Source organism: Acartia tonsa, chromosome 5 (genome assembly GCF_053477335.1).
Source record: "Acartia tonsa isolate MP-2025a chromosome 5, ASM5347733v1, whole genome shotgun sequence".
Lineage (NCBI taxonomy): Eukaryota > Metazoa > Arthropoda > Copepoda > Calanoida > Acartiidae > Acartia > Acartia tonsa.
The window spans coordinates 43999572-44011652 of NC_137264.1; the positions used below are offsets into that span (position 1 = coordinate 43999572).

The 12081-nt window shown below is 30.9% G+C and overlaps 1 protein-coding gene across 5 annotated transcripts in view; it reads left to right on the top strand.

Moving 5' to 3' along the window:
- Window positions 1-12081, top strand: part of LOC145319607 (uncharacterized) — a 142187-nt gene that overhangs the window by 34431 nt on the left and 95675 nt on the right. For 3 of the 5 annotated variants that reach the window (XR_013879964.1, XM_080161838.1, XM_080161839.1), the window contains one exon: window positions 881-931. The exons of the other annotated variants lie outside the window; for them this stretch is intronic. Coding sequence is in view for 2 of the 3 variants with exons in the window: in XM_080161838.1 (XP_080017964.1) it covers window positions 881-931 (51 nt within the window). In the remaining variant the exon portion in view is untranslated. The remainder of the gene's footprint in view (window positions 1-880; window positions 932-12081) is intronic. 5 annotated transcript variants of the gene reach the window in all.

A 12081-nucleotide genomic window follows, 5' to 3' on the forward strand; every position in this document is an offset into this window, starting at 1 on the left:
GGGTATCTAACTAAGGGAGGGGGGGTTAATGCAACCATCTCGTAATCAGTAAGCAAATGGCACTTAGAATTCGAATTTCCATCTGAAATTTTGCATTAGTAATCCTTGGTAGGTCTATTTTCCCTAAATTGAACAAAAAGTTGGAAAAGTAACGGCTAACGGCTGGCGGCTCAGCCGTTTTGGCATTTTTTTATATCTATATTGCAAATTAGTCACCTATCTCCACATAATACTCTTTTCCACTCCAAAAAGCTATCAAACGGTTCTAGACGGTAGCTCTTGGTACTAGAAGTTTTAAAAATGGTTATTGCTATCATTTAACATGAATTAAACCAAAAATATGTTTTAAAAAGTTGATTCCTACGTAATTGATGGTGAATTTACCCTGAAAATAGGCAAAATACGGCTAAACGGCTGAGCCGCCAGCCGTTACTTTTCCAACTTTTTGTTCGATTTAGGGAAAATAGACCTACCAAGGATTACTTATGCAAAAGTTCAGATCGAAATTCGAATTCTAAGTGCCATTTGCTCACTGATTACGAGATGGTTGCATAACCCCCCCCCCCCTTTAGTTACTTTTAATTGAGATGCTAAAATCAAGCACACTAAAAAGGCTAATTTAAGTCAAGATATTTTGAAAACTACATGTCAAAAAAAATAAAGCTCTTTTCAGTATGCAATGCTGATGTGTTGTTAGAAAATAAACATTTAGGTAGTTGACTTTTTAAGATGATATTTTTGGAACTACACCTTTAAGCAAACATATAAGCTTAATTTTATTCTTTTTCTTTCAAATTCTCTTTCTATTTATTTTCTAAATTTTGTCAGTATCCCCTAATATGATAACCAATCATGTAAATATATATATATAATCTCTCAGAGAAAAAGATTGGAGGATCTCTGAGCTGTGTCGGAGGTGCTGTCACCGGAGGTAAACTAAAGCACAGCACGCAATGGGATTTTTGGTGGTGGTTCACAATTAATCGGCACGCTTCGGGACATTTTAAATTAGCACAAAAGGGTGGTGGATTTTAAAAAACACTAAATTTAAAAAAAAAACAGCACACATTTAATAGAGGTTTTAAGAATAAGATTACAACATCCATAAAAACGAAGCGCGTTGCTTACATTATTTAAACTTAGTTATATAATTAAATCCAATTTCAATATACTTATCAAGAATTATCAAGCAAAGTTAAAAAATTTTGATATACCTGAATTAACGACTTGAGCTATCCATCATAGACAGAATGACGAACGAACAGACCCTACTTTTTCAAAAGCTTTGCTTCTAAAAATTGCTTTCTATGAAATTTGTTCAGCATGGCCTTTTTTTGCATGTTAAAATTTGCATGTTTTTAGTTATTTTCTTCTAATTCTATCCAACTTTTTTTTTCTTGTTTATTTTACATTAACCTAATATTTTAATTAGCTATTTTTCATGCGAATTTGTTGATCTACATCATGCATCATAGTTGATTTTATTTAAAGGCGCCCCTTTTTACATTGTATCTTTAAAAACTTTTTGTTTTGATTAATATTGGAGTTTTTTTTATTTATCTAGCTTAAAAGAATTTATTATTATATTATATAAATCTAACATTTTGAAATTCTGAAACCCTCTAATATTAACCAAACCTACCTAATCATATTTTAAGTATAATAAAATATATTTACCAACCAAAATATTTTAGGAAAATCATATTTTGCTCAGAAATTGTTGTGCCTATTAGGAGGAATCTTCTCTTTTGATGTTGGTTTTAGAATGAAAGCATAATATATTGAAAACCACATTCTTCTGCTTCCAAATTTTGGCCATGTAATAGAATTAAATTTTGAGTGTATATTCCTACTTTTTGTACTTAATTAAAAACTTTCTAAGAAGCGCCCCTAGATTCAAGGCCTAAGAGGGGACCAATACCCAATACCAATTTTGTTTAGAATGTATAAGGGTAGAAGGGGAGAAAGGAAAAACTATTTTTCTGATACCATTTTTCTTTGAAAAAGTTGACTACCATAAAAATCTAAAATCCTGATTGTAGTAAAAATAAAACTTGTTTGTAAATTTTGACTAGCTGTTTTCAAAATATTATTGGACAAATGGATATAAACATGTATCAAATTAAAGAGTTAAATGAGAGTAAAAAGAATAATAATTTAGATAAGCACTTTGAGTTGGGAGGGGTTTAAACCTTTATTGAGATATCGTAATAAATATTTAGATATTTTCACTTTACGGCATAATAGAATTTGGTCAGAAATTTTGGGTATAGTCCCTTTCGTGGCAATGCCCCATAAGGGGCGTTTCTTTGTATTTTCATAGTAGCTTTTCTTCTATTTCTAGCTCTTGCGAGGGGCTCTAACTCTGCTGGGCAATCCACTAACCTAAAATAACCTATCAAAAGCCATTTTTAAAATGCGACGAATCGCACCTTAAGGGGCGATGCCACGAAAGAGACTATATCCTATGTATGAACCTTATATCCATGAAAAACATATAAATAAATTTTTTTCATGATTCAAATTTTATTTGCAGCAAATGTTTTACTAAAGCTATTTTAAAATTAGTTTTATTTTTGTCTTCCTTTACAAAATGTTTAAAATCAATTTTAAACATTTCTTTTAAAAGAATATTTAGAATATACAAGGCCGGGTAACCAAACAGTGAAAAGATGAAAGGGAGAATCTAGATATATAAAACAGGGAGGGATGGGACGTTGGCATGGAAATTACTCCGGTACCCAAAGTTAATAATCAAGTTATCTTATTTGTCGAATCAAAAACTTTGGGTCCAATGAATATTTATTGGTTGATTCCAAACTTGTTGTGTCTTAAAAGGATTTTAATCTTCAAAAGGTGTAATTTAGTTTATCATTGTTGGGAATGAATATACTTGTCTTATCCCATAGATCCCTGATACAAACCTAGCATAAGTTTATATCATTTAACCTTCAAACCAAAATTTGAATTTTTAACAGTATTCAACAAATCTAAAAATGTATATAAAAAAAACATAAAAAGCTTCTTTAGCAATCATGGCTTTCTTGAAAATGATAGAACTATATAAAAATCCTGCCATTTTAGATATCCTAAGATATATTCAATACTAGAGTTGGCTCGATATAATTATCTCCCTATTGGCTAGTTTTCTATATGCATATCTATTTCTTAATAAATCTATTTTCCTCACCCGGCATTACTATCAAAAAGAAAGTAAATATTTAATAATTTAAATGATTTTTAAAAGATTTTTTTAAATTATATTTTTTTCTTTACATTACCATCACCAAAGGGTTAATGATGATGATTACAATTTTAGTTTAATATTTGAACACACAAAATGTCGCCACAATCGAATTCTTTTAAAACGTAGTTTTCTTAAATTTATCATATTATAAATTTAAATTTTCTTTTTTATGATTAGAAATTAAATACATCAATATAAGGTAAATAGCAACATGAAATGAAAAAAATGAATTTATTTTTAATAAAGTAAAATAATGGGTCTTATCGTTCTGGGCAATGAGAGTTTATTATGGATTATTGGAGCACTATGAGTTTTAATCATATATTCCTTGGAAAACTTGAGCTCGTTTATAGACATTTATTTCGTATATAGATCTGACATGGACCTTGAAGCAATTAAGCAGGCCGTTTTGTACATGTTAAAAATTGGAAGATTTCATTAAATAAAAGTAATCGCAAATATACTTAGTAAATATATTAGTATTGATAAACAGGGCAATTATGGAAAATTCTGGTGACGTCCTTTTCGTGGCAACGCATATTAAGGGGCGATTCTTCGTATTTTTCACAGTAGCTTTTCTCCTCTTTCTAGCCCCTGTGGGGGGCTATAACCCTACGGGGCCAATTGCCTAACCCTATGAGGCAATCACCTAACCCAATATAACCTAACCTAACCTAAAATACGACGAATCGCTCCTTAAAGGGCGTTGCCACGAAAGGGACTATTCCCGATAATTTAGTAAATTTTAGTAAAAAACATATAAACGTAAAGACTGTTATTATATTGTAACTGTGCTGCTAAAAAGACGAAATTAAAAAAAATCTCTAAGGTCTTCTTTAAATAAATTATGATTGGCCTAGTTTCAAGGCATACATACACATTGTCAAGGCCTCCCAAAGTTAGATACTTATATATGGAAAGATAGTAAAATATAGTTAGCTTGCAAATTGGAATTTTGCATATAATGAAACTTTTTAATCTACCCAGAAAATATTGATTTCAATGACAGGGATTGTCTTAATTTTTGAGCAGAAAATTTATTTTTGCACTTTTTTTCAACCACTTTAAGATTAGAACCATATATCCCGGAAGTATTGAATGATTTATTATATATAATCCTTATCTTGTCTTGGAATATAAAGTAGTAAGTTTTTTTTGTCCTAAGCTAAGGACCTCTGACATCATTCGCCCTTGCAGGGGACATTAAACTGTAAGTTATACTTATACCCAAAGATTAGCTACCGTCTAATATCTGAGATGCTCGAGTTATAGATTCCATAGCAATATCTTACAAGCTGTGAAATAGATGTTATTGAGATGAATTGTCTCACTTCTCTGTCCACTGTTTTACGCAAAACCTTGTCACTAAGTTTTAGATGGATAGAAAATAAGTTTATATTTGCGTTGTGCATCCATTTCCGCAGATGTTTCACAATATTTTATCATCAGGGACCTTAAGAAATAAGACAATGAACAAATGTAAAATTATCACCACACCAATGATAATAACAAAATTACTCCTGCTGTGATTTAAAATTATTGGCATAAAGGTTTGGATATTTAAAGTTTTATCGATTTCTCTTAGGAGGGTGGTGGTACATTGCCCTAAAATAGTTATAAATCTTCCCAGGACGTATGCATAGCTACATTGTAAAGGAGGGCCATATTGGTTTAGCGTTTAGCTAGTTTCCTCGGTACACACAGACAGACACAGATCCTGTTACATTTATATTAGGATTGTGTCTTTTGCGATTTTAAAACACTTTACAATTGTGATAATATGCGGAAGTAAATGCACAATTCTATTGACATGTATTGTTCAATTCTGGTTGTTCAGGTTGTTTTGGCAGCTTTTCACTCATTTTGTTTTTTACTTTTCCTAAACTTAAATTTTGAAATTTGTAAAAAGAAAGAAAATTTAGGTTGATTACCTAATTAGTTTTCTTTTTTAATACCTGCATTTAAACCTGGATTTTTTTGCCTATTAAACATTTAAAATTGATCTTTTTTAATGAAGCATCAAAAAGAAATGTCAATTGTAATGTAAGAAATTAACGGAAAATTTTTAACAATTCTTGAAAGTGACGGGTGGACGGTCTGACAAACATGTATGTATACAAAATAAGTTATCAAGTAGCTTCGCTGCTAAATTTCGGAAGGATATTCAAGCTTTCATGGAAATTGTTTTCATGGTTTTTAGAAAAGTCTACAAAGACTAATTCCAAGAAATATACAATATATATTTCTAGCATTTTCTTCCCAGTAAGTAAAGTTTGTACGCCAATTAAATATCATAAAAGTACCCAAAGTTTTAAGTCAACGATTAAATTATGTAGTTACAAAACTTTGGGTACCATTATAAGTTAGTTTTATTTCCCCATCTGTCACTGGTTTTAAGTGCTGAACATACATGGTAACAACCCTGTACAAATCTGTTAACAAATTCAATGCGGCCGTTTTAGATAGTGTGTGTTTGTGTGTGTGTTGGAAGGTAAATATTGAAATTAGGAAACAGGAAGATTCATGGCTGCCATATTAAAATGCAAATTGTTGGTGGAAAATCTTGGACGCTGATATTTTTGATCAATCAATAAAGATTTTATTAAGTTCCCAAGGTTTTAAGGCCAACGGATGGAAGAACATATTTTTATAAAATTTTGGGTACTAGTATAATTTTTACTAATAATTTCTTATTTTTTTCTCTTTAAATTGAATATATTGATAAAATATTCAAAAGAATTTTATTGTTTAAATTGGCATCTATGAGTTTGAATGCATGCATATAGCATAAGCATAACATAATCAAGAATAAATGTATTTACCATTTCTTCAAAAATATTTTAAAATTTTAATTTGTTACATTTTCATAATTTAAACATTTTATTTTGTTTTAAAATAATCAGAAATGTCTTTTAATTTTTATTAAAGTATGTACATTATAAAGGAAAAATCATTCAGTTTGGCATGAAAATATATTTTTAAGCAAGGGGCAAACTTTTATTTCCTGAGTTTAATAGATGGGCTTGTAAAGAGAATATAACACAAATAGTTACTTTACTACTTTGTACTCAATTATTGACATTCATTTTCCTCTTCGTAGCTGATAATGAGGCAATTATACCTATCATTATACCTCTATATCATATACTTATCTAGATATAAAAACAAGTATTTAATTTTACCTCAAAAGACAACAACATTTTTGCAATCAAAATAATGCCTAGAGATTTAAACAATGGGTTACGTACATTGTACCCAAAGTAACCTAACCTGACCTAAAGTAATAAACAAAAACAAACCCTAACCCCTTATTTCAATTTAGTTCAATTCTAAGTAATCTTTTTGTGGGAAACCGCCGACCGTTTTAGGCATAAACTTTGAAAGTTTTAGTAAATTTTCCGTATTACAATCCTGGGCCAGCATTGGGAGGTACCAGGGAGAGATACTCCCTTGGGAGCCAGCTAGGATGGATATCACATTATTTCCGCCGAAAATTTCACATTCTTTTATATTATCAAAACTGAAATTATTACAGGGAGGCAGTAAAACATTTTACTATAAGTTATACTGGTACCCGAAGTTTTAATTCTTTGGCTTAGAACCTTTAAAGTAATAGTGTCCATAGTTTTTAACCAATTATTTAAATCTACAGAAAGGCTCATTTTTAGTTTGTCTTTATTGGGGATACATATCAATTTATTATCAAATAATTAAGATCTCTGAAATAATTACCAAATTTACAAATGACATTATGCCCTTTGCTTTATTTTTGATATTGTGTCTTACTGCAAATATGAAGCACTGATATACGGAAGTGAGGGCGCGTCGAAAGGATAACATAAACTCCTTTAGGTATCGGTTAGAGACAGGCATATATTATCGCAAGAAAAATTAAATCCACACATTAAGATTATTATACTAGAGTGTGATAGATTGTATTAACTTTTTAGTAGTTTAGCTGACCTTTAACTAGTTATTGGTTTTATGTCTCTCACTCAAGATTCGTTTTGAATACAATATACAAGTGAGGGTTTACACTGGCGCTTCAATCTTCACAAACAATTCTAATTCAACTGACCACGGTACACACTCATTCATATATAAGCATAATTCTATATAGGAAGAGTTTCCAGTACTGAAATAGAAACTCTGCGCTAATTATGAAGATACTTTTCCTTCTTAAATATGAAGCTTTTAATTTTAATTTCTTCTACTTTTTGAAAACTTGTCCCTGTTCAATATAATCGGAAACTCCTTTAGGTATCGGTTAAGGCCGCAATTTATTACATTTATGAAAATATTTTTTTACTCTTAGTAATTTATAGAAATTATATTATAGAATATTAATAATTTAAAGGATATAATATGAAAGATTTTACTTTTCAAACAAAGTTTTACCTTCCTTTATATTGCATGTGTTCTTGTAAAATTGGACCGAAATTGTATCTTTACCCCTCCCTCCAATTATTTGATTGGAACATATTTTTAACAAAATATGTTTATTCCCTTAAATAATAAATATTCTTGATTTATACTATACAGGGATTGTACAGTGGACGGTGAATTAGTATAAGGGTGATTTGTATCAATTCACAGTGGGCTGGGACATTGGGGAACCACGTTGTCTTGTTCGTTGGCTCAAAAAGTTTGGGTACTTTTATGGAATTCGTGAATGATTGGTTTCAAAACTAGAAGTGTCTACTTAAATTAAACCAATGATTTTAATCTACAGAAATGTTTTTCAACTGAATAACATAAACATTTAATTTCAGTATAATTTATATTTTATTGTTCCCTCCTTCCCTGCGAATTATACTTCTATTTATAGCATAAATGTTTTAATTAATTATTTATAAAATATAATCTGGACTGAGTGGTCATATTAAATGATTTAGAAACATTACCTGTCAAAATTTGAGGGATTGTTCCATAAAGAGTACACTAAGAGTTCAGATATTTATAATAGTGTTTACTTTGGTCAATTAAAAAATTATTATGTTGAGAAAATACAGGGTGGGGCAAATAAGACCGGACAAACTTTAAACGGCCATAGCGCCAAAAATACTTGACCAATCAGGACGTTTGACCACACTATAAAAAGCTTAGGTAATGACCTTTTAGCACAAAAAAATTTTTGGACGAAGATAGACGTGTACACCGAGCTGGCCGCGCATATGTTCAACAATGCAGATTCCAAATGCGCCGGTGGTTAATGCGCAAAATCACATAACGTAGGGTCTGATAGGGAAGGAGTTGAATTCTTGACCCCAAATTTTGTGGGTGTCTTAGGCTCATTGAGACACACATTTTGCCGTGTTTAAATTCATTTTAGCTCAATCCTAGCCGAAATGAGATCGATTTTTCAAGATTTTGAGCATTAAGAAATCACAAACAGTAGGGCCCGACAGGGAAGGAGTTAGAAATTTGACCCAAAAATTTTTGTGTGTCTTAAGCTCATCGAGACATGCATTTTGAGTATTTAAAGTCCACTGTAGCTAAATCCTAGCCCAAATGAGAGCAAAAACATGGATTTTGTCAATTTGGCGGTTACTCATGTTCCTAAGGAAATGTGGCCTCCCAGCAGCCCGATCTTAATTCAATGGACTTTTGGGCCTAGGGCTACTTTGAAGCATGCACCAATAGACGTGCCCATACCACAAAGACCTCCCTCGTTGCCACTATCAAGGAGAACTATGCCAGCTTGGACAGGTACATTTTGACCTGGACCTGCCGGCAGTTGAGGAGGCCGGTAGAGGCGGTGATTGAGGCTGGCGGCGATTTTGTTGAATTATCTACTAGTCATATACCTATTTTGCTTGCCAGTTTTTAAAATTCAATAAAATCTTGAAAATTGACGATTTTATGTTTATTTGTTTAGAAGTTAGAATTTGTCCGGTCTTATTTGCCCCACCCTGTATGTATCGTTGTTTTATTTTTTTCTACATTAAGCCTAAATAAAGCCTTTTCATGTGTTTTTTCTTCAAAATTCATAATAGAAAATTTTACAATATCACAGAAATATTGGTATTTTAACTTTACCATAATTCCTTTTACTTTACGAGGAAGGGAACTTTTGACTATTCATTGTAAGTATTATAACAAAAACAATGGGTACTTTTTTGAATTTGGTTTTGTATGGTACAAATTAATTTTCGACTAATAATCTACAGAAGATTAAATTTTTTATATCATCATATGGATGTATATCTATTTATTGTCCCTTGTTACGTCCCTTGATATTTCTTATTCGTCATTTATCACCTAAATATTTAATAAGGATAAATAGATATTCATTTTTAGTTTTAGGAATGATTTATCTTTATATTTGATTATATTTGGTCAAATATTTAGTAATATAAAAAAAATAATCCTAACTAGTAAAACTCGAAATTAAACAAAAAGATTATTGCACTTTTAACATTAGCCTACTATTATAGAGTAGAAACACTCTAAAATAAAAATAGCCAAAATACCACACAATAGTATTAGATAACTTGAAATCGGGAAATTGATTATTAAAGTATATAATTCCGTCTTAAAGTCTAACATTTATTTAAAGTTTCATATAGATTCAGAAATTCTTCCATAACTTAAAACTCTTACAACTTTACTTAATAAACTGGCATGAAGTAGAAATATTTTTTTTCATCTAGATATAGTATCTATAAGTCTAGGCTTATGTAACAAGTTTCAACAATCTAGCTCAATATTAAGACCACTTAGCTCACTGTTAAAGTTTATATTTCATTACGCCCCCCCCCCCCCTCCTTTAAAAAACCTTTGCCTTTAAAAAAGAACAATTATACTAAATTGATTCAAACACTTTGTTAGTGTCAAACCAGCACTAATCCCCCTAAATATCTGGATAAAGCTAAAGCCGTAAAGAATGTCAATAACTGAGAGATGAGTAAGCATATCTAAATATCGAGCCTCATTCTCTCCCTTCAAGAACAAGATTTATGGGGGTCTTAGAACAGAAATAAAATTTAGAAATAAAACATTTAAAAACTATTTTTTAGGGGGGAGCCATTTTTTACCTGAGGGGTGTCTCGCTCCTCCAGAAAAAAAAGTGCAGAACCACATCTGGACTAGAAGTTATATATTTATTGAGGTGCCCAACCAATGTGTTTAGCGGTTAACGAGCTTCGGACGGACCGACATCATCCTACTGGTTTTATAAATACTATAATTTTGCAGCTATTATGTATGCACTTTTGTGTATTTATTATTCATACAAATATTGTAAGAATTCTTAACCTCATTGCACTGCATATGAACAGTACCGTACTTGTTTTCGGTAACCTTTCTACCCTATTATGACAAGCTATCTTGATATTTTAATTTTGTCAATTATGTTCTTAATATTTTTAGATTATCTGTCCCTGTCTCTAAGAGAGTTCATATCAATAAAGACACTCCCCTACCCTTACACTTATTTTTTTTATATAAATTTAAATATTTTATTATATTTTTAAGATGAATTTACGTTTTTTTTTTGTATGAGTTTACACTTTCCTAGGCCAATGTTTAAGATAACATGCAAATAATCTTAATGGTAGGGTATCTACACTACTAAAAATTATAACCCTATATATAAGTAAAATCTACAGCTAATCGCTGACCGACGTCTTTCTCCTTTCCAGAGAAGCTTCATATAAGTCCTGAGAAGGTTTATAACTATTTTTGTGGTAGCACCCCTCCCAAGAGAAATCTCCCTAAAAATCATCCTCCCAAAATAGAACAAAACTAAAATCAAAAGTAGGGGTCGTCTTACACCCTACCCTCCCCCTTTCAAGTGCCCCTAGAGGCCTCCAGGGGGTGTAGCTGCTAGTATTACATAAATTAAAATTAAAATTAAAATTTAGTTGTCCTGAATAAAATATTGAATATAGTTTGTGGTTTGGCTACCCACAGATATTATATGTTCTGGCAGGGGCTATACAGTAAAGGGAAACTCTTAATACAAAATATTCCATTCAGAAAAAATGATAAAACCCTACTCAAGACCTAAGTAAGTCTTCCCTAGATCTGAGAACTCATAAGGTGAAGTTTAAGAGATCTTAACGGACAGATATAAATACCTTACTACTTTATTATATTGGATTAGCAGGATGTAAATCTGTATGTATACATATATATCGTAGACGACTAGACCGTTTGTTATACAATTCCATGACAATATATATGTTTATGGCAGGTTTTAACCTATTTGAAGAAAGGATAGATCATTCCCATATGGAGATATGATCCCGAGAAAAAAATACCCCCATATATTTTTTTTTCTTTGGTTTAACAAAATTAATATGATTAACTTTGCTTCTTTGATTAATATATTGCATAAAGAATGTAATGGTTATTCGATTAATTATGACTATCCTTTTAATATGCAGCTGGAAATATTGAGGGATGGCGGGGAGAATCCCTCCCAACCTCCCCAAATTTATCCTGTTGATGGGGGGAGGGGGGTTAAGTTGAGACTACCCCCCAATGTATCCTGTTTACAAAGTGCAAACTAATTAGATTAAAGCCTAGCCAGAATATTTCAAGGAATAAGGGAAAAGTTAAATAAAAGATATTAAGTTGTGTTGAATTTTGTTATTGTAATTTGAATTATGTTTTGATAAGTTTTTTATATCATATGTAAATTCTGTTCAAATAACCTAATAGACTATATAAGTTTGAAGGAATTTTAATTAATATAATAGATTTGAAATCTGCATAAAATTTTAAGGTTTTTTTTATAAAATTCGTTTTTATATAATTCTTTATTTAAAGGCGCAAATACGATTTAAGTTAATTAATTTTGACATCTGTGATTGGTGGATTGAAAACTA